This window comes from Meleagris gallopavo, chromosome 6, assembly GCF_000146605.3.
Source record: "Meleagris gallopavo isolate NT-WF06-2002-E0010 breed Aviagen turkey brand Nicholas breeding stock chromosome 6, Turkey_5.1, whole genome shotgun sequence".
Taxonomy (NCBI): domain Eukaryota; kingdom Metazoa; phylum Chordata; class Aves; order Galliformes; family Phasianidae; genus Meleagris; species Meleagris gallopavo.
Window position 1 is genome coordinate 11,031,892 of NC_015016.2, and position 23,383 is coordinate 11,055,274.

General features: G+C 40.2%; 1 protein-coding gene across 13 annotated transcripts in view; it reads right to left on the minus strand.

Moving 5' to 3' along the window:
* The window catches only part of KIAA1217 (KIAA1217 ortholog), a 107,617-nt gene that overhangs the window by 27,791 nt on the left and 56,443 nt on the right, over positions 1–23,383 (minus strand). For 10 of the 13 annotated variants that reach the window (XR_793853.3, XM_031553863.1, XM_031553864.1 and 7 more), the window contains 4 exons: positions 18,409–18,513; positions 17,930–17,982; positions 10,056–10,216; positions 4,037–4,212 (listed from right to left, as the gene is read on the minus strand). Coding sequence is in view for 12 of the 13 variants with exons in the window: in XM_031553863.1 (XP_031409723.1) it covers positions 4,037–4,212; positions 10,056–10,216; positions 17,930–17,982; positions 18,409–18,513 (495 nt within the window). In the remaining variant the exon portion in view is untranslated. The remainder of the gene's footprint in view (positions 1–4,036; positions 4,213–10,055; positions 10,217–17,929; positions 17,983–18,408; positions 18,514–23,383) is intronic. The other 3 variants (XM_010712436.3, XM_010712427.3, XM_031553865.1) reach the window with 1 other exon arrangement.

The window sequence follows — 23,383 nt, forward strand, 5'->3', positions numbered from 1 at the left end:
CAACATATTATAAATGATTTAAAACAGAGGATGAATAGTATAGTCAAAAAACCTCCAACAGATATTAAATTATGCAGAGGAATGAAAATGAAAGCTGACTGCAAAGTGCTGCAGATGGATCATCTGAATTTAACTGACAAGGGAAAAAAAATCCAAACATTCAGTTTACACCTAATAAATGTAAGGTAATACTCACATGAAGAAGAAAAATCAACAAAAACAAACAAACACAGAAAAAAAAATCAGAAACCACAACAACCTCCCAAAACCTAAATTTTTATACACAATTATGAACACTGAACTGATAATCAGCCCTCATAAGTGTGACACTGGGTTTGTAATGGAACACCAGAACAGGGAGACAATCCCCATGTCACTGCACGAAGTCCTCCTGCAGCCACATTCATACAACTTCTGCAGAGCTTTCCTCTTTCCCCAACCCCATCTCACAAATGTACAGTAGATTTAGAAAGGCTACAGAAAAGAAAAGAGGATGATGAAATGTACAGAATAGCTTCTACATGAGGAGTAACTAACCAGACCAGGACTTTTCAGGTTGGAAAAGTCATGATCAGACAAAAGGAGTGGGGAATCTCTAACTAGACTAGAGCAGAGTTAGTTCTGCCTTGCATAATTTAAGAGTTTGAGGATTGACTGACACATAAGAGATTTTAAAAACTGAAAGAGGTTCATTACAGAATTCCTCCAACTTAAAAAATACACACAACAAAATGCACATAAATTTATAAAAATGCATACTTTCATGAAAGGTAAACAATGCCCACAGAGATTTGGATACGAAGGTGCCATCTCTCACTTGAAAAATCTCTCAGCTACAAAGTCACTGAAATGAAGGAGATGCACTCTGAGCACATTGCTCAGTGTTGTTCTTATATTATTTAAGCATTTGCTACTACTGGCTCTCTGAGTATGGCTATTTTTACAAGGAAGTCTGATACTCTTCTTAAAAATAATATAAATTATAAGTTGATACAGAATCTATCAGGCACATCAGAGATGGATATAATTTAAATACTCTGCTTGTAAAAACCTGTCTATTAAAGTGCTTATAATAACCTACAACGTAATAAACACTAATAACTGTAACATGTTCCTTACCACAGAAATACTTTATTAGGCAGTATGTCACACTGTCACAATTTGCCCTTGGTCTGGTCAATTTTAAGGCTAGCATCTGCAACCCAGAAAGAATAATATATGACATCTCTAATGTTGTCTGAAAAGACTGAATAGTAAAAACTTGTTCAGTTAGTTCTGAGTTTATATTTCCCTGTTACAAGTGGGTACAAACTGTATGTTTATCAGTATTCTTTGGTTTCCCTGGTTTTCATTATATATCTCTGAACTGTAATCCTGCTACAACTGACACACATGGACACAATTCTGTATGTTTCATGTAGAGCTGCTCAACAGAAAACTTGTACTGAGGTGTATATTGACATCTCTGCTGTTTACAACATGAAGCCAGCAGTATTTTTTAATTTTAATTTTCCAATGATAATCCGCAGGCTTGTGGAAAAAAAAGCTTTTTAAGCTGAGATTTAAGAGACAAAAAGAACATTCCTTTTATTTCTTTAGATGTAGCTGCAGTTCATGCTACAGAACATCAAACACACTTTTGCACGTATTGCCTAAGTCCTTAAGCTCTGTCTTGCATGAACTCAGTCAACTGATTTAGATCTATGATGCAGAAAAGGTCAAGAGGGCAACGACTGTTGAACTTCAAGCATTGTTATCGGATGTGCTTTTCTTTCTGAACACTGATTCTGCAAGCCTGAAAATACATGATGAAGAAATTTCACTGTGCGTAAAGAAAAATAAATGTATGATTTAATACTTGTTTCCAACACATCTCCAAAAAGATTGAGCTAACACTTAAATCTTATGAATGAGTTAAGACACATTCCTGTAACATTAGCAAATGAATGATACTTTCCCATTCAATGTTTCTTACTGCAAAGTAAATTGGCATAGCACAATATGCGCTTGCTTCACAAGGAAGCTGACCTTTGATAACTGAGCTAAAGTAGCACAGAAGCAGTGGAGACTTTGTAAACACTGATAAAACAACCATACTGCAATCAAAGCAGTATCCTAAATGAGCAGCTATAACTACTAACGACATTGCACTTGACCTCACGAAGAATCCATTTTATGAGGCAATACTATAAACAACTATCACACAAATGTTTGTGGCTTTTTTCCACAGGCAGCAAACAATCTAGAAACTACACAATGAGATACATACGAACAAAGTGATGAACAGCAGGTGAGTTTCTTGGGACTGAAACACTATATTAAGACTATAAACGTGCTGAGCAGCTTATATATACCAACATGACTACTGCCGCACACAACTTCTCTTCACAGAAAATGTGTGCTCCGTCAGAAACATTCTACTTTGTCTTTACAGATGCACAATTTTTGTTACAGATTATACTCCACTGACAGAACACTGATCAAAAGAAAGATTTACTTTCTTCAGCTGTCAATAACTACTCCTGTGGCTCTTCAGTTATCATTTCCAATGAAAGCAGACTATTAAGCTTCTCGGCATTACGGAGCCACTCATCTGGTGTGAACTACATGCAGTATGAGAAATAATTATTTAAATAGTATTCTACAAATGGGAGTGTTAGAACTAGTTAAACTGTTCATCGATTTTAACCTCATCTTGCCTCCCTACTCTGAACATGGACTGAAACAAGCAATGGATACTACCAGTCTTGCAGTCTTGGTAGGCCAAAGTTTTGGGAAAAAAAAGTCTTATAAAAAATCTTTACATAGGAAAACAAACAAACAAACAAACAACAACAACAACAAATTTTAACTGCAGTTTACTGTATGGAAATCCCAATGAGTAAGTCTTACTCTAATAGCGAGTCTCAGAGAGACAATGGCACTGCTAACTGAAATTAAACTTGAGTACCCTATTTAGGATCTTTCCCCACCTTCCAAATGCAATAACTGAAGTATTTACTATTGAAATCTGACTTTCATACTTAAAGCTCAGAAAGAGGGTGGTTATCAGTGGAGCAATTCTAGTTGGATGCTAGTAACTAGCATATACCCCCAGACGTCAATATGGCATCCAGTTCTATTTAATCTATTTGTTTATGATCTGGATAATGGGGCTGAATGTAGCCTCAGAAAGTTTGCAGATGGCACAAAGCAGTGAGGAGTGTCTGGTAAGCCACAGGGTCATGCTGCTATCCAGAGGGACTGAGCTGTCTTTCTTATGAGAAAAGGCTTAGAGAACTGGGACTTCTTAGCCAACGAAGAGAAGGTCAAGGGGATTTTATCAGTGTGTATAAATAACTAAAAACAAAGTACAAAGAAGACAGTTAAGTTCCTTTCTAAGGTGCTGGTACCAGTACAAGAGGTGATGGGCACAAAATGAAGCCCTTCTCTATTGTGAGGGTGACTGAACACTGGCACAGGTTTACCAGAAAGGTGGTGGAACATCTTCCTTAGAGGGCTTCCAAAGCTGCCTGAATGTGGCCCTAGGCACCTTGCTCTGCTCAAACAGGGGTTAGAACTAGGTGGCTCCTTCCTGCATCAGCCATGCTATGAAAACTAATCATTACCTTCTTTTGCATCCATTTGTTCTTAACGAAATTCTTCTCTGCTTCCCTAAAAGGCTATATGTAAAGCAGAAGAGGAAAGCTAGGGTAAGGGGTGTCTATCTGAAGATGGAGGTGATCTTGTTCCTTACAGACATCTGTTTCCTTATAGGTGAATTCTGAAGTGGTTGAAACTCTTCATGCTGGTAGGACTTGCCCAGTGAGCTGCGCTAAGCAGGACTCCTAGTCAGTGAGCAATGATTTGTACAAAACAGATCTGGTTCTACAGACAATATGAGTACAAGGAAACATAGCTAAAAGAGCATGCACGGACCCAGTTTCATTGAAGACAGTGGTGAAAGAAATATTTCTGGACAAAAAAAAACCAAAAAAAAACAAAAACAAAAGACAACAGCGAAATGCAACAAATTCTAAGAGTTTTCTCAACCCACCATAATTTCTTTACAATCTTTTCTTCCTCGCTGAGGTATTTCTGCCTTTCTTGTTCCACCAGGTTGCGCTGTCGCTGCACAGGATCTTCAAGCCTCTTCACTGTTTCAAACATTTTGCCACTGATTTCCAGCTCTGCTTTCTTCACCATTGCCCTCAGCATCTCCTGGTTCTGCAGCTGTTGCACAAAAGAAATCAACTTCAATTTCTCCTGCTTGACTGACATCCCTGGCAACAGAATACATTGCAGAACTCAGAAATAGGTTGGGATAAACTCAGCCCTACAGCTAGAGTGACTTTTTACCTTCTTCTTTCCCTCTTTATCTTTACCTATAGACATTATTTCAAGAGGAAATGTTAGAGGTGAGAAAAACCCACATTCACTTAGCTTCTAAAGTGTTTATCTAACTTCCAGTTGTCAGCTGATAAACAAAAGATGTTGGGTTCAATAAATCACCTTCAGAGTGTAACTTCTGTAGGGATTGTGTCCCCTTTATAAGGCTCAGTCCAGCATGAACCAAGTATTAATCATACCTCACCAGAATGCTGGAAGCCTGACTTCCACTTTGTGCATCTCTCTTATGCTTACACATTGTACCACATATGTATGCCTACTGGATAGCCACACACATCAATGTCGAAACTGGAATGCATTGTCATTCTCAGAACAGAATATTTCACTCTCTCAAGTGGCAGAAAAAGGATTGTGTCATCCAGTATAATTTGGTGACAGACATACTCATCTGTGAAATTAAAAAAACCTCCCTCAGCCACCAAAATAACCCTTTAAAATAGGCCAATTTTCTGAAAGCTGGCCATTCACACTTCTTTCTCAGGAGATCTACTATTTGTACATTCTTAGCCTCATGTTAAGTATCTAAAACATTTTTTAAACTGATATTAAGTTTGCAGAATAAAACAAAACTAAGAAAACAAACTAGACTATACTGTGTGGATAGCCCTAGTGCAGCTACACTCAATACTCACACAAATTAAGTCTTTTATGTCCTTAAGTCTTTATAAGTCCTTAAGTCTTCTATGTAAATCACAAGTTTGCACAAAGCAGTAAGTAGGGTTCCATCTACTCACAACTTCAGGATACAGGCAAACAAAACAACTCTGTCAGCCTAGCAACAATGTCATACTGTAAGATTTTAAAAAACACTTTGGGATACCAAATTCCATTTTTAAAGCTAGCAATCAATCCTTCAACTGCCTTCTAGATATTCCAGCTTAACAGGCAAACATAAAAAGAAAAAATATTGCTTAATAGGAAGAATCACAAAAATGGGTTACATACAAAGCAGTATAAGGCAGCAAGACTTCTCTTGAAGTTAAGAGAATTCCTGGGAAGTAGAGGAACAAAAGCCTCTGTCAGATTGTTCTTTCCAATCAGTTCATGAATTAGAGGAGCAAACTCAGTTCTCTTCTCCAAGCTTTTAATCATTATGCCTGACTGCTTCTCCAGTGACACAACTAGGATGAGATGGAGGGTAACACTTCACTGAGAGTGTTCAGAGGAGACTGGGCTGTGACAAGCAGGAGTTGTAAGCTCAAAACTCAGCCTAAGATAAGTGTAAGCAGTAAGGGGAAAAAATGAGGCGGGAAAACATTTGAAACAGCACAGATTTATAAACATTGTCAGCTGCTTTGTACTAGACAGGATTCTTTTGAAGACAGACCACGTACACTTTTACCCTACCTCAGGATTAGTGTTCAGATTTGATATATTAAAATCTCTTACAGTGAGATCAGGACAGCTACCTGAGACAAACATTACTTTCACTGTGTCATATTTTCAAGAATGAAACACAAATAAATTAATAAATGAGAGAGTGAGCATGTAACACTTCATCCACACTGTTTATTCACAGCTCATTAAAAAGTGTGGAAATCTGACACGGAAACATGAAACAACTTATCTGAGGTCAAGGAGAAGTTCCAGAGTCAAACTTGAGCCTCAGGTGTCCAGAATTTCAGACCTCCATATTCCTCAGCTGTGTGATTCCCAGCACACCAAAATGGAGTTTGTGTGCTTGAGTGGGTGTGTGCAATAGTAAACATGGTTATTTAATACGTTTATTATGAGGTTGTATATTTCTTATAGTGACATCAACAGCTAAGGCATTTGTCACTTCAATTTATGTAGTTCTTGAGTAGTATTAGAAAGTTTCATTCATTTTATTCATCCATTACTGATAACAAGATTAGGGAATAAAAAGATAAGTCATCAATATTTCAAAAAGCAAATATGTTCAGGACTTCCTAAACTTAGTGTTCAAGGGAGTTCTTGAAGTTTGGGAAATGACTTGTCTTTGGGTCAAAGAGATGTTTCAGCTGTTCCTATGAAAATTCAACCAACACCTACCTACTTCTGACAAACCTAGGTTTCTTTATGCTTGGAGAATAGTGACAGAAGACGAGGAGAGGGAGGTACAGATGGGTGCAGGTAGAGAAAAGAAGGAATCAAGGGAAACCAGTAACCAGGGGTTTAAGCAGGGTAGAGTGATGAGCCAAAGGACAACGTAAGGCAGAGGGAGCAGAAGTAGAGGGAAAGAGCTGTCGGTGAGGAAGAGGAGGCAGTCTCTGGCCACTTAAGCATATTTCCCTGCACAGTTTGGAACTGAACTTGACTCTTAGTTTCCTCACAAGTACTCCAGAATTGAAAATAACCTGATAACCAGCCTTGTTCACTTTAAATGAATTCTTATTCGTGAGACAGGTAACTGGAAAACAAGCTATCAATTCATAGCCTTGCTCCTCATTACACAGCAGGCATGCCTTCTCCAGTAGGAGCATGCAATGCCCTGATGGGAGAGGCTTCTGGGCCACCCACCTCCCAGACACACAGTGCACATCCACAAACAGGGACCCTGCAGCTCAGGATCTCTGCAGAATCTTATTATCTATTTCCTGAAGTTTGTTACCATGCACAGATTAAATCTATTCTCACCAATTCTATAATGCAGTTCAAAACATAATTGAATGTCTAATTCAAAGTTACACTTGTGAGACTATTTGAATATCATGTACCATTTATGACAGTATTATTACTACATTTTCTATCCTTTTGGCAGCACTCATTTCCCTGCAAGTGATATATTTACTGAGGGAAAAGCAAGAACGCATGCACATTTCTAATGCTGAACCTTAATCAGATCTAACTGCTTCCCTTAAAATGTCTTCAATTAAAGAAAGGTAGGAGCAGACATAAATTTTAAAGTACAGACAAGCTAATGATAATATACCATGAACACATACTCTAAAGGCTTGCTTCAAACCTGCCACTAAAGGCTGTCATCACCTAGGAGAATGAACTATCCCACTGCACTCATTACATGCTGCAGTCTTTCCAACAAATACATACAGAACACAGGCAATGAGGAAAACACCACATCATCATGAAACTAGGCTTCCTTGAGTATCTCTGAAAATCAGAGTGCTTAAAGAAGATACTAGTGGACTAGCAAGAAGGTATCTAATGTCTTTTAACTGCTGTATGCAAATTTCATTGCTTCAAGAATCTCTGGTTAAAATCCAACTATAGGATGAAGCAGTCAAACCTTTTGGTTTTATCTGCTAACATACACACTTAACTGCTGTGTGAATCCATTCATCTGGATCAATTCCTGCTGAAAATGTTTTAAAGAGGATTTTGCCATAACAGACAAAGCATATGTGAATGGATGGGTCCTTTCCATCACGTGTCCCTCTGATTCTATATAAAGCACATGAACAAAAATTTACAATGATACCATCAATTCAAAACTGAACCAGAGACAGTATTAAATATAGTTTTATGTCCTGTTCTTGCTTCTTAGCTATCCTGCCAAGTTTTGTGCCTGTGCAATCATCTTCTCCAGTTCCTTGGAAGTGTTTCTTTTAGACTGTCACTGGATGAAAATTTCACACAAACAGGAACAAACTGACTGACAATCCAAAAGAAACAGTCAAACCAAACAAATATGAAGTACTGCCAAAGATAATATTTGGAAAAACAAAAAAATACTTTTTCCCTTTTACAAAGAAATTGAGCACAATTTTCTTTCCATCCAAGTGTGATATTTTAATACTCTTTAGTTTAGAACTAACTATTCCACTTGCTGCCCCACAAGCTGGGAACTCTTCTACAGAATACTTCCACCATTTCAGGAACATCATGAAAACAATCTCACTCTCATGAATGTAATTTCTATGTAAGATGCGCAAGCTTCCCTTAAGCTACACGTCCTTGCATCCAACTATCACAACTATCACAAATTTGCCCACATACTCTTGGCATATGGCACTCATATTTGCTATCATTTTTGAAATAAGGGAAGTCAGCCAGATTTAATGAGCCTACTTTGGATATGTCCTCTTTTTCCCCTTCTCTAGACTTCATTGGCAGTGATCATTTGCTCAGATGGTACAGGTTTCTTTATTCCAATGTATTCTAACAAAAGCAAGGTACATAAGCAAGGATACTGCCCTGGGCAGGGCCATGGAGACAAGCTGCAGCTGGGGAAATGCCACCTCCTTGGCAGGTAGGCCCTATGAGAATAGTACTTTCACTGCAACCAGTGCAACACTTGCAGTCTACATCCTATTTTGCAAGGCCAAATAGCAAGTGCAGCTGGTGGTCATTTGGCAGTGAGTTATGGAAGGACAGAGGAGTTGCAGTGGCCTGAAGCACAAACAAGCAACCATGTCCACTCATATATAATGTGCCAGGGTAGAGATCCCAAGGAAGTCAGTTTTACGACTGAAAAAGCAAAATCATGGGAGCTATGTGACAGGCAGAGGTCACCTACTTGACTCAACTGCTTGCCCCAAACACCTTCTAACATCTCTTCTTCACCAGCAAACTGAACACAGGAACTTGCCACAGGACCTTGTGTCTTAGTTACATTTTCTTTACTCTGATGTTTACTTCACCTTTATGCTCCCTTGCCCCATGGCTGGTTCATAATTCAATTTCTTTTAGTTAAAAAATTGGAATCATATTTGATGAATCATTCTGAATCATATTATTATTATTCTGCTCTAAAATTAATCAGCAAATCAAAGGACCTGGACACAGAACTGTTCCTATATTCAAAACCTCCCTAGTAGAGACAGCAGTAAATGCAGCCCTACAATAGCAAACACGTGATGTCATTTATCCAGACAAGGAGGACTGGCAGAGTATTTAAGCTTTCCTCATTGTACACTTTGTCTTGTAAGACATTGCTTTAGCTCTTCTTAATCTTCTGAGACAACACACAGTGCTTTTCAGTTTCTAATTAAGTGAAGGTACAGATGCATACACTTGTTTTCACAGTACCTGAGATGAGCAGCAGATATTTACGCTGGTAGCACGACTATGTAAATCAACAGATAGTTTTGGTTAACTCTTCATTGTTATTCATTTTTTTCTTGTAGGTTCTCAAGTCTTGATGTGTGTTAGGAAGGTAGTGGCAAAAATGTGAGTTTAAGTATGGCACAACAAACCTCTGCAGTAACTTCTGAAATCATCCTTTCCCCAAGCTGCTTGAGTTGGTTATTCTTCTGCATTCTGTAAATACAGGACTCAAACTCTGGCTTAATGCATACCTACTGATCCTCAGCTACATCTGTTTCCTTACATCAAAGTTGTTTATTCAGAAACTTAAAAGCTGTCTCAACTATAAACAGTATGGATCAGGAACGTGGCTCTTCCAACATGTTTATACAGCACATAGCATAGCAGAGTCCAAATTGTAATCACAGACTTAATATTATTATAACATAATTGCCACTTTAATGTCTAGTGTCATTCAACAAAGCTAGAAATCAAGTTATTTCACTATATCTGAGCAGCAGCAGTTACCCTCAGCTACTTCTCATATCTCTAGGACTATTCAAGTGGCATATACTGGTGCTGTAATGCTTTTGTGTCTGGGCTACTTGGGACTCTGCTTTTCTATATAATTCTACTTCAAATCACACGTGTACTAAGGAAGAGAGAGTAAGAAAGAAAAAGAAAGGTGTGTACTGAATACCCACTTTCCCTAATCATACCTGTAGCTGCTTCATATGATGCAGCTGCAGTCGTAGATCTGACACATTGCGTTTCATACCATGCAGGCTGACTTGCATTGATGGGGTTCCAGCAGGATGATGAATGACAGCTGACTCCACTGTTGCCAATGTGTTCTTCCCCCCAGATAAGTTAGCAGCACCTGCAAGTAAGCAGCAGCAAGAAGTTGAGAAGGTGCAAACATGGTTCTTTCTCTCTATACTGAATCCACATGCATTTCACACAGAGGGACAAGAGAAGAAAATCACAGCTGTGAATGAGAGGACTGGCATCTTACCATTCAGTAAAATTCTGAGGAGAGACTATTAAAATACCTGAATGTATCTGTGCTGGAACCTCAGCCATATCAGAGTACTGCATTACGACAAAACTACTTCCTACCACAAATAGTTGAGATAGGAAAATTAGCTATAAATGCAGATTATATTGAACAGCAGCAAATTCAATTGGTGCTGCAAGTAGCTTTGGGACTGTCTTCTCTGGAGCCTTTTGGGAGCAATTTGATGCAAATTCACAGGACTCCTGGACTGTGATTAATTATCAATGGAAAGAGATTCAAACTGCCAAGCATAGGGAAAAGGTTTCTATAGAGATTTGGGCTCTGCTGCTTAAAGTATGATTGCATTATTTCTAGCAACTGTCTTCAACAGCAAAGGTATAAAACCAAGAGAAAAGGAATAAAATAATAGTGTGGTAGAGAACTGCTCTCCAGTCATGTAGCAGCCAACTACTCCCCTTTAGACAGTCATTTATTCAGCACTGCGTTTACAAGGGAATACAGCATAAAACAAGCAAGCCAAGTCATCACAAGACTTTCCTCATTAAGTAATGCTGTTTCTCTACACAGCATCAATACCAAGCTTGTTCTTTTAAGTCTCAAATACCTGGGAAGAAACTTTATTTACAGGCTAAATGCCAGCTCATCAGCGAGAAGTCATGTTACAACTGTCTTTTAGCAATACACGCTTAAACGCTCCATATTCTTCAAACTGTCTTTCTAATGTGTCCCTTCTCCTCCGCACTGCCAATACGCAAAATAACAGACTAATAATAGGACTCACTCCATTCTTCTATGCCCAACACTATGCAGCACTGCACAGCCACTGATCAACAGTGTCACCTTGTCTCTAAGCTCACACGACAGTATGGCTGTAGCTCCCCAAACTTCTGTGCCATGTCATCACCCCCCTTGCACCTTCTTTTTTCTCTATGATTAAAATCAAACATCCAAGAAAACTGAAAATAAATAACAAGTATGCACAGGGACCTTGGTCATAATTTATTCCCACAAACACACATTCTACCAGGTTCAGTGAAATTGAGTTTTGTGAGCTTTTCTTTGCCTGTCAGAGGCAACTTTTCAGTGCAAAGAAGGGCATGACACATTTTTCTGTCTGGAAAGAGCATGGAACCAAGAGTGGTCTGCCTCACCTCCATTCATCTCTAGTAGTCAACAAACAAAATCTCCAACTGTGCCTGGGTGGGTACTGCTCAGCGTAACAACATATTGTTATTACTTTGCCAACATGTGGATACCTCAACATTCATCTGAGGGGAGGCATTTTTGAAGGAGGGAATTTAAGCCAGGTTTCTGAACTTTAGAAGAATCAAGTTTCTTGCTTTAATTACATTTGCAAATCTTGTCAGAAAAAGGACAGACTGCACCTGTGCTGTATACGGGGTGCCATGCCATAGCTGCTGGCCCTTGTAATGCTATCCTCCACCTAAATGTGCTCCAGCCAGACCTGCTCGGTGCTTCAACCATGGCACTCTTCATCTCAGTGCTGAGCAAGTTGCTCTACATTTTGCCATACTTCCTTATGATTCAGTGCTCTCTTGACTTTCAAAGAGCTGCTTAACAGAAAGCAACCCTTAAGAAATAAGCAGTGCTTGTTCACTGCCACTCTGTACCCACTCAATGCTTCAATCTAATATATGCCAATATTTATCTGTCTACACGTACACTGCATTTTTTCCTACACTTAAGCATGTATCGTCCTCCTACATGTACTGTTTTTGGACTTTTTAAAGAAAAGGCTTTTTAGTTCATAAACCCTACAGAGAGAAATCACCAGAGTGTCTGAAAAACATGGATAAGCCTCCATGAGTTCTGATCCCTAGCCACAAATCTGAACTATTTTTGAAAACGCATCTACCTTTCTGCTATTCTTTGCCTCAAGAAAAAGCTCCAAAACCTCAGCCCCCAACCCTGTGGTTATGGAGCCAAGGCATGAATCAGTCCCCTCTAGTCTCTCCCCACATGTTGGAACCCAGTCAACTCACATATTTTCACAGCATGGGGTGCTTGGTTTCCTTTTAGTATAGATGGACTGTGATCTGCTTCTGTAAACAATAAATGTATTCCACTCCCTACAAACCATCTCTCCTCTTTGCTACCCCAGCCACCTCTTCTTGCCGTGATGCACCTCAGCTACCACCACGGCCCTGCTGCAGGCTGTGCTCAGAGGCCACAAAGCATGACAAGGGATTCCTGAAGAGCTGAAACGCAAAAACATCCATACAACCAGAGGGCACAGGAGCACAGTAAGGATCAGCAGTTGTTTTCTCCGAGATTCATATTTTCATCAAAAAGGAATAAAAGGACAGCTGAATGAGGGGCTGCTTTGTCTAGCTCTCTTTTGGAAGTAGGCCCAGGCTGTAGCTTTGTGATTAGATGTACAGCCAGATGGGCTGAAGGGAAAGGAACAGCATTGGCTTGCTTAGCTCTTTAAATAAATCCATGTTGAAGCTAGGTAAGGGAGGCTGGAAGCAAAAAAATCCTCTCAAATTCCCTAATACTCTGTACAAAATATAAATGTTAACTTATTTTACAAAGGCTAATGAGCTAAGCTGCGAGTTATCTCCATTCTGAAAGCACTAAGCAATTGTGGGGCAGGAAAGAGAAAAGTGGGCTACCTGCCCAGGTTAAGGAAGGCAAGAAACAGAGCTGCCAATCCCCAACATCTGACCTTTGCCATCACGCTGATGCTGCTCTTCTTCCATTTTCCAGAATTTCTTTTTCTTTTGAAAATGCTAAGAGCAGGTTAGAAAAAGGGCCATCAGATGACATCAAGAAGTGTTTCTTCCCAAATTATTCATCTCCTTATTAAAGAGTCACAACATGTTAGAACATCATTTGTTGTTAAAGGGACAGGTGCTCTTTAACATCTTTATCAATGACGGAATCGAGTGCACCCTCAGCAAGTTTGCTGATGACACCAAGCTGAGTGGTGTGGTTAACACGCTGGAAGGAAGGGATGTCATTCAGAGGGACCTCCACAGGCTGGAAAGGTGGGCCCAGGTGAACCTGATGAGGTTCAACATGGCAAAGTGCAGAGTTTCGCACTTGGGCTGGAGGAATCCCAGGCATCCATACAGACTGCAAGGAGCGGTCCTTGAGAGCAGCCCTGTGGAGAAGGACCTGGGGGTCTTGATGGATGAAAAACTTAACATGAGCCAGCAGTGTGCCCTTGTGGCTCAGAAGACAAATGGTATCCTGGGCTCCATCAGAAGAGGGGTGGCCAGCAGGGACAAGGAGTTGACTGTCCCCCTCTAATCTGCTCTTGTGAGGCCCCATTTGGAGTACTGCATCCAAATGTGGAGCCTCCAGTACAAGAAAGACAGGGAGCTGTTGGAGAGGATCCAGACGAGGGCTACAAAGATGATCAGGGGACTGGAGCGTCTCCCCTGTGAAGACAGGCTGAGGGAGGTTGGCTTGTTCAGCCTGGAGAAAGAAGACTGTGGGGTGACCTCATTGCAGCCTTTCAATATCTAAAGGGAGTCTACAAACAGGAGGGGAGTCAACTCTTTGAAAGGGTTGATAACTGCAGGACAAGGGGAAATGGTTTTAAGTTGAGGGAGGGGAGATTTAGGTTGGATGTCAGGGGGAAATTCTTTACAAAGAGAGTGGTGAGGTGCTGGAACAAGCTGCCCAGAGAGGTTGTGGATGCCCTGTCCCTGGAGGTGTTCAAGGCCAGATTGGATGGGGTCCTGGGCAGCCTGGTCTAGTATTAAATGTGGAAGTTGGTGGCCCTGCATATGGCAGGGGGGTTGGAGATTCATGATCCTTGAGGTCCCTTCCAACCCCCACCATTCTGTGATTCTGTGATCATTTGGGGAGACATGTGACAGTTACTCAGTCCCCTTATCATCCAGTTAGAATCCACTAAACAAACAGACAAATGCAACGTTGAGGTTGCAACTCCATTATTAGAAAGATGTTATGGTCAGACATTCTCAAAAGAACAAACTGTTCTACAGATATCTGGGAACCACTTTATCTTGCTGATTCAGAATGAATTCAGGATCACGATATACCTGCATATGCTGACTGCATTCAAGAACTGGCATGATCTACCTTCGAATGCGAGAAAAGCAACCAGATATGGACAATTTTTTAAATTCACAGATCGTTATGAGAAGGGTTGTGCATATGAAAAATGCAAATAGATATGCACAAAAGAGAAGAAATTCTCTGACAAACACAGATCATAAAGAATGAGGAATCAAATATGGGCACTACATGAGTAATACCTCTCTCTGTTCCATCTCCCTCTCTTGATTTGTACTGACAGTGCTAGCTGAGAAAGAAAGGTTCCTGGACCCTTTTCAGGAAGTGCTGAAATCTCCTTCCTGTTCTTCCAACAGGGTAGCAAATGGCAAAGAACAACTGGCTTTGTTCATTTTTATTTTGCAATCCAGGATATAACTGATTTAAATGTAAACAGCATTTAATCTTAATCTATCTTTCTTACTACTTAGTGAACAAAATATGGCACAAAAGAGAGTAGGTGATAATTTCCTAGAATATTTGTTGGTAATCTTACCAAAATCTTTTTAGTAAGGCTTGGTTTTTTGAGTCACATGCTATTGAGCTGTTCCTAAATGAAGAATGCCTTGATGTCGTTCACCTTTGAAGAACTGAGAAAAGCTGTAAGGATTCAGTCATGAGATTTATCCAAGCATGAATAGGAGAAACACAGCAAGAATGTGGAAGTCTACTGCTCTTTGAACTCACCTTTTGTGAAAAAATTGAGCCTAAAGCAATAAAGCATAAGAAAAGCAGACAGTCTTTATTACAGGCTCATTTACTCTAGTGGAAAATAGGGAAAATTTGTTTAGGCTCTAATATCTGAGGGTAAAGAATGTGACTAAAGACTGGCAAAGCAAGAACACGTTAAATACAACAATTTAATTTATATGAAATACCAAATGTAGCATTCACAATCTAGATACATAAAAGTATCTAAGATTTAGAAATTTTGGTTTGTTTCCCTTCCCAAATTGAGCTAGTTCTCTATTTTTGCATGCATGTCTCCCATCACTGGAACACACACTACAAAATACAATGTTGGTTCAACATCGATGAACCAATTTTATCCTGCACAGATGTTTTATTGTTCAGGATGGGAAGCAATTCACATTTCTTCTTACCACTGCTCTAGAAAGGACTGCTCAATCACCATTTTATACCACTTTTTTCTGGCAAATAACCTTTGAAATTGCTAAAACTGGTATCTCAGTATGCAGCTGTCAACTGGAATTGTTAAAGTCAACTGTCTAATGGCTAATAAAGATTGGAGTGAATTGCAGAACAAAAAAGGAGCCTGCGAAATTATGCTTCAGGTCCTTTTAAACCCAAGCATATTTACTTAAAGGAGAAACATTCTGGATATTTTGACAGGTTGCCTAAGTCTGACTTACTGTCTCTTGTTACATGTAATTTTGAAAGCAGGTACAAATGCAGAATATTCAATTATTTAGGATAGCAGTCCTTAGTATTAGCTGATAGGGCTGACAGTGCCCAAGCAGTAGCATACTTTGGTCAGCAACACACCTTGTTTCCCTTTCCACACTAAAATTTAATTTTCTGATTTTTTCTGGGGCTGTGTCATAATGGAAGGACAAGGTTTAGGACACAGATGCTGGAGTTACAATGATACTCTGTGGTGCTGGATCCTTGCATGGCTACGTGTCCAGACCTACTGCCCTTTCTCTATCTTCCCGAGTGATCAGAATGGTATCTATTACACAACTGAAATCACAGAATTATATAATGTCTTGGGTTGGAAGGGACAATAATCTAGATTCAACTGCCTGGTTGTGAAATGGTAGCATCCTTACTTAGATGATGGGTATGGGCATGGCCGTATGATAGAGTCAGTGTTTCTGTCAGCATCTGGCAGATGCTGATCTCATGTTTTGACAATAAATTAAACTGGTCACTCCTGCTTCCCATGCTAGGACATCTATTTATTATATGTAATTTTGTCATTTTAGGCACACGCTTCCAGTTACACAACAAAGGAGTGAAGACTCTTTGGGAATGACAGCATAAACTGGCTGCTGGTCAGATGAACCATGCTATTCTGTTGGACTGGGTGTTATCTACAGGCCAAAGAATCTCCACCCTTGCTTTCTGTGGCGTAGTCCTTCCAACGAATATCATTTAATTTCCCATTTCTTTCTGAGTAATTCATTCACATATGCACACATGAAAAGGAGAAAGGTCGAAAGAGAACTTCTGGAGGCCACCTGGGCTAAACTCCTAATAAAAGCAGTGCTCACTTAATTCGGGACATCCACCCCAGCGCAGTGTATCTACATATTCTGATTGTTGTATAGGTTATTTGCATGATATGTGGCCTATGCAAGTAGGAAATACTATAAATTTGCAGTGTTTAATGACAAGGAAGTAGAGAAAAGCCTAAGAGCATTTTGCAGCTGTTTTAAAAAATGAAGGAATTTTCAATACATTGCCTCAAACTGATAAATTACATCTTATTTCTTCACAACCTCAAGTATTGCTCTCTTCAGTCAGGGGCCAGCCAGAAGGGAAGAGTTGGAACCAGACCAGATAATGGTTTGGGAGCAAAGCTCCAGCTCCAGAACATTACCTTGCACTCTCTTACACTTGCTTGATAGTTTCCAGGTCTGATTTGACTTCTGTTGGGTAGAAAGACATACTGCAATTCCAGATAAACAGGAATCCTGAACTTCAATTAACAGCTTCAGCAGAAAGGCTAGTTAAGTGCGTAACAGATTTGCTAGTAAATGTGCGTGGTTTACTACCTGCTGGAGCACAGACCACCCTGTGGGAACAGCTTATCAGGAAGTAGGCAACTGCCTTTATTTGCATTCAGTGCATGATAAAGGATGAAGAGGAGTCATATAAACATACCCACCACACTGCAGACATCAAGAGCAGCAGCCCAAACACAAAGAGCTCCAGTCACATGGAGATCTTCTTTCACAACAGCATTAATTCTACCGATTAAACACTTAGCAACTCTCGAGTGGGAAGCTAAATTAAGACCAGATCTTGCAGGCTTCACCATAATCGACCTTGCTCAGAACAATTTAGGAGCACGCTAATAATTAGCAACAGATCAATGTGGCTCCATTAGGGAAAGTACGATCTAGCTCACTGCTGAATTCCTCAGTGACATCATACGCATAGAATCCTACTGGTAAGATAACCCTAGAGAAAAGTTCAGGTGTCAAAAATAGGAATTAAAAGCTTAGCCTTCTACACTGAGTTAGATACATCTGGGGTTAGTGACAGATGTATATTATAGATGAAATTAATCACCAGAAAAACCGCCATATGCAGAAACCTTGTATCTTTTTTAAACCACTCACTGCAGGTGTGACTTTCATTCCACCTCAAACTGTCGGAAATTCATGTCTGAACAAAGATGTGATTGACTTCCATAGCCTAAACTTAATTTTTGCATCTGCCAATGCAGCTAACAGAATGTAAGTAAAGTTGACATTTCTATAAGCTGGGATGCTAGTAAAGCTAGGGCTATTCATGTACTAGAATAATTTGTAAAGTAAAAATGAATTATCTTACCTGTAGCATCAGTGCCGCTTTTGTTGGACACAATTTTCAACATCATCTTCTCACTGAGCAATAAAAAGAAAAATTATAAATTTAACTTACTAATAATAAAACTGGTGAGGCTTTTCATCAGTAAATTAAATGGCCTTGTTTTGCATATACATTTTTCATCTAAATCACCAGTAGCTTGTGAACTGTTGTTTTTTCTTTTCAATGAGTTTTAAGACAAGTTAAGCAAGGAATGGTATATAAACAGTAGAAAGCACAGAGATGTACCTACATTAATTCTTTTTTTAACACAAAGAAGAGTAATGCAGTAATCTCTATTTATTCTTTGGCATATTCTTCCTCTCTGCCTAGCATTCTCATGGGGATGGCAAAGATACTTTAAAAGATTCAGCGTTTTCTTACTATTACATTCAAATACTACGTTTGTTGATTGATTACTGAAATCATTAGAGAGAAACAGATTTAATGAATTCTTTTTTTACCTAGAAGCATCTTTGCTATTACTTGTATTTGGCCCTTTTAAAAGCGCAGACTGAACAAGACCAGTTAAACTGGCAATCTGTTTCTCCATGGCTTGTATCCTCTCTCTGAAAGACAAGAGAACCGTTTGTTAAAGCCAGATATATTTGCTTTCAGACTTGTTTTTCTAGGTGAATGATTACCATAGGAATTGAAAGACACTACAGAGTTGTGCAAAGGCTCATGGCTGTCAGTTTGCATATACCTTGGTACAGCAGCTTACCACATCTTGGGTTGGACAGCTTTTGCATTGAACAGACAACAAAAGAGACATCTGCATAGTTAAAAAAAAAACAAAAACACAAAACAGCAACCCAGATAATAAACTTCTAGTGACTGCACAAAAAAAAAAAAGGCACCTAAAACAATCAATAATGCCTCTTGAAATTAGTGAAAAATATTTTTTTCAGCATTACATTTTATTATTATTATTATTTTTTACCTCTATTGGGCCAATAATTTTGCTTGTGTGTAAGATTTCAGGATTAAACATTTAGACTACTTGTTACTATTTTTAATTTTGCCAAAGCAGTATTTTATCTGTGAAGCATTTAATCTGCTTGAGCTGACAACTTCCCAGCCCAAATCCTTTGCACCTGACATCACAACTGACTGCTCTGCAAAGGACAGAAGTGTGACAGATCAGGCACAGCACACTGAACACAGGCTGTGCAGCACGATGATAGCAAAGCAGGTTTGTTTTCACACCCACTTCCTGAGAAATTCCTAAAAACCAGAAGAAAAGAGAGGAAGAAGAACTGTAAGAAGTATGGCCAGTGTTTTCTGTGACTTACCAAATGCCACTAAGCAACAACAACATTTTCTGGATAAGAAGGCTAACACTCATGTCTTCATCTTTGCACACCATTTACATGAATGCATACACTGGTCAGGTATCTGGTGACTTCCTTGTAGGCTCCATAACAGCCTTCTGCTCACACAGGTACCTACTTTCACATGCCAGTACACCAATGGCACATCACAATGCAGAAACACATGAGCATGGGATATCAGACAGGACCTTTTGAAAATGTGTCCCTTTATGCTAGCACTTATGTGACTACGGAAGCACACAAAAGGAATCACTGACAGTGATTCTGGAAGACGGCTGAGAACAACACTTCTCAGAAAGCAAGTCAAGCAGCAATGGCTCATGGAAGAAGACAGGACAGAGGCAGACCACATGGTAGAGATGGCACGCTCAGCGCCAGATGCAGCGTGCCACAGGGGTCATTCATCACTAGTGTGCTCTCCTGGGCACACAGGAGTAGCAGTGCCACCCCCCTCACACCATTTGCAGCTTGTGGCCAAAGCAAGTAATCAGTATTGCCAACTGATAGGGCCATGAAAACTCAAATGTAGGTATTGATACAAAGGCAAGCTGAAATGATACAGAGTGAGAAACCAGTTCAACTCATAAGCCAGCCAGGGTATCCAGGCTAATTATTTCATTCACACTCCATGAATGAAATAGAGGTTTTCTGGGACAACACAGATATCATAGCTGGAAGACACTCCAAAACACCCAACGTTCAGAAAACAGGACAGCAAAGCAACTAATGAGATGCTAACAGACACAGGAGGGACCAAGAGCATGCTCAGTCCGTCCCCAGCTAGCAGAAATGTTCTTACTGCGATTGAATACAATGTGCGCTCCTTACTTTTCTGTCTTCATGCTGAAAGGTATTTTGAGCGGTGGTGAGAAGACTAGTGAATCGACCTAATTCCCTTCAAACCAAAAAATACATTACAGAATTTCCACTGTTAAATGTTTTAAAATAAGAAACTGGTTCAGGTACAGTAACCTTTGGAATAGAAACAAGTACAAAAAACCTGGGATAAATATATTCTAACAAATTTTAATGCAGCATTTTTGACACTTAATAACAAAAACATTTTATTTTTTTTCTTAGATAATTATCACAAATCCTTCCTGGAACTAAACGCAATTGAAAGTCTATCTGCTTTACCAATTTATAAATATGTTTTTTCCACCTCACACTGGATAATCTGGAAACAATTTTCTGCTTCAAATAAGATTATGGCAACACAAAGCCGATCCTGTCCTTTGCCATGAAATCTAGGAAAATATGTTGTTAAGAGGGAGAGGGATGTTCCAGAGATAGGAGTTGATGAAAAACGAATGAAACACTGCAATCAATTGCACAGAGTACATTACTTTTCATATGGTAAAAGCATTAAGAATGTGAAGAATCTACACATGCTCTGGAGCTACTCCCTTAAATACACCGCAGAATTTTTTCTGTAATCATTTCATCACAATACCCAGGCTCATTATAGCCATTAGCACCAAATATTTCAAAAACAAGTGTCTGAAAGAAGGAGCCTTTCAGGCATTAAATAAAATGAAGTGTTTTTTGGAAACCTGGTGGTCTGATTGAAGGCAGTGGGAGGCAGGGGCAAGGAGGGGCTGCGCTGGCCAGGTGGCATGGCCGTACTGGGCTGAGGTGGCTGGAGGGCCAGGGGACTGGTTCTACCAACTGCTGTATGGCCATGGAGGAGCAGTGATGGCTCCACAGCCACCTCAGCTTCCCTGGCAGGGGCTGGAGCCATCACTACAGTGACCCAGCAGAGCCAGAGGCTTCAAGGGAGAGAATGAGCCTTCACTTCAGCTTGTGCTATGGGATGCTGGCACTGTGGTGACTGACATTTTTTGGCTCTCAAGATTATATTCTTTTCTTCCTGCTGTGGTCCAGGAGAGAGAATGTGGGGAGTGCAGCCTATCACTGCCACCCCTTCCTGCACTGGGCAGGCCAGAGTCCTCATGAATGGAGTGGGCCAGGGTCCCCATAGATGGAATAGGACATGGCGAGGCTGGGCTCCCTGGGGATGGGGTAGGCTTAGGTCCCCATGGACAGGACAGGCCAGGATGTGGAGCATCAGGTGAGGGGGCAGGCAGAAAAACCCTCTTCGCTGGTGCTTCTTTGCCAGCTCTGGGAGTACGTGAAAGAAGAAGTACAGCTCAGTTCCCAAATCAATTTCCCAGACAAACCTGAATCTCTCCACCACCCAGGAAGAGGAGGGAGGGTCACTTCTACAGCACTTAGGAAAGAATGTGCTGTTTTATCGGCCTGAGCACTAAAGGGCATTGTTTCACATTGTTTTCCAGTGAATGCTGGGAGAGCCAGGCATGGTGTGGTGCAGCAGAAAAGGAGGGGGCAAGGTCAGAAGTGACGCTCAGCCCTAGCTGCCCTCTTGGTCAGACCTAGCTTTGACTTTTCACACACAGACTTCTGCCAGCAAAGCAGGTACAAGCGCCTCACCAGTCTTCTTCCTCCCAGCAGCCTGTTTCATGAACTTAGCTATGCCCAGGCAATCAGGCCCTGCCTCAGCATCTCATTCTCCAAATTCAGCAGAAGCAAGCAAACCCTTGCCTGTACAAGGGCCCTCTGAACTGAGACATCAGGTTTCATCACTTGGCTTCTTCACTACAGCCTCACTGAGGTTCCATGTGTTTCCACCTACTGCAGCTAACTGGAAGTAATCTCAAGCAGGGTACAGTGTATTGTTAAATTGGTATCCCCTTCTCATTGTGCTGCTATTTAAGCATGACTTGCATGTTTCTCCCCCTTCCTGAGGGCATTTTTTACTATTCCCAACACTGGGAAGATGGTCTGTATAGACACAAAATAGAATTGGGCTGTGTAACTGTTGGTTCATGTTCCTGTCCTACCCTCAGCAGTGCAGTGATCAAACATAACAGACATACTCAAATACCAAGTCTGACACCACAAACTAATTAGCAGACTATCCTGGAGAATGATTTCCAGTGACTACATATTCGTACTTTGCAGCAAGTGAAGTATATGCAGTAATAAAAAGAAGGTCAGAGACAGGGAAAAATACATTTCTTTTTACATCACTCTATGAGATGAACTTTTCTTGTTTCACTGAAAGGAAAAAGGTACAGGAGTAGGTTGCCTTTTCCAATGGCTTCTCTACTAACAAGTAGAAATGGCAGTCAGACCTCAAATTCTGCCTAAAACAGTGAACTCCAGGAAAGATGTGAGGCAGAGAACAACGGAGCTCTTCCCTATTCTGCTCTCTTTCCAAGGGCAAAATAATGCACAGGTGAATATTTTGCAAGAACAAGGTTAAATTCAAACTTTCTGCAGCTTGAAGTTAAAGTGAAAAGGTAAGCTATGAAGTGCTACCAGCTTTAATACTATTTGATAATTCCAAGAGCCTGCATCTCATATTCCCTCCAGATAGTTCCCCCAACAGAAGGAAGTCAAAGTGCAGTTTACCTTTCCTTCATCTGTGTTGCTCACCTGTCTTTTTTGACTGGTAACTATGGACCTCTGGAAAAGTTCTATTGTTTCCAACTACAAAGACATCTGCAAGCTTCCAGATTGCAAACACAAGGCCACAGGTCTGTACTGGGTGCAGCAAGCACACGTTTCTGTGGTTATTTGCAGTTCTAGAGAGCAATTCAATCACTGCCTGACTTTGGGAGTGGGGACACCACTGCCTGAGAGAGCATATCTCTGAAGTCCACCTTTCTTGTCTCTCATTGCCCATGGCTTTACAGAGTATGAACATTTTTTCCTGATGCGTGGTGGTGTCTACTCATACTTTAATGTAACAAACAATAAAGTGTTGTTATGATGGGAACAGTATACAGTAACCTAAATGTGCCTGTTACATTATCTAGTCTCTAACTGCAAACTATAAGTGGGGAATATGATCACATTTCTGTTCAGTGGGCCAGGTTTTAACATCATATTTTTTCACTAATGCAGCATAAAGAGAACAGAAGTTGCATTTGGGCAGAGAAGAACCAGAACACAGTACTCTTTTTGAGGGAAAAAAAAAACGATGACTGTATAGAGTTATCTTGTTCTTTTTGGGACTGCAGTTTAGTGAGTAGTGTCATACTGAACACTAGCCATGAAATAGCCCAAAGTTTTGCAACAT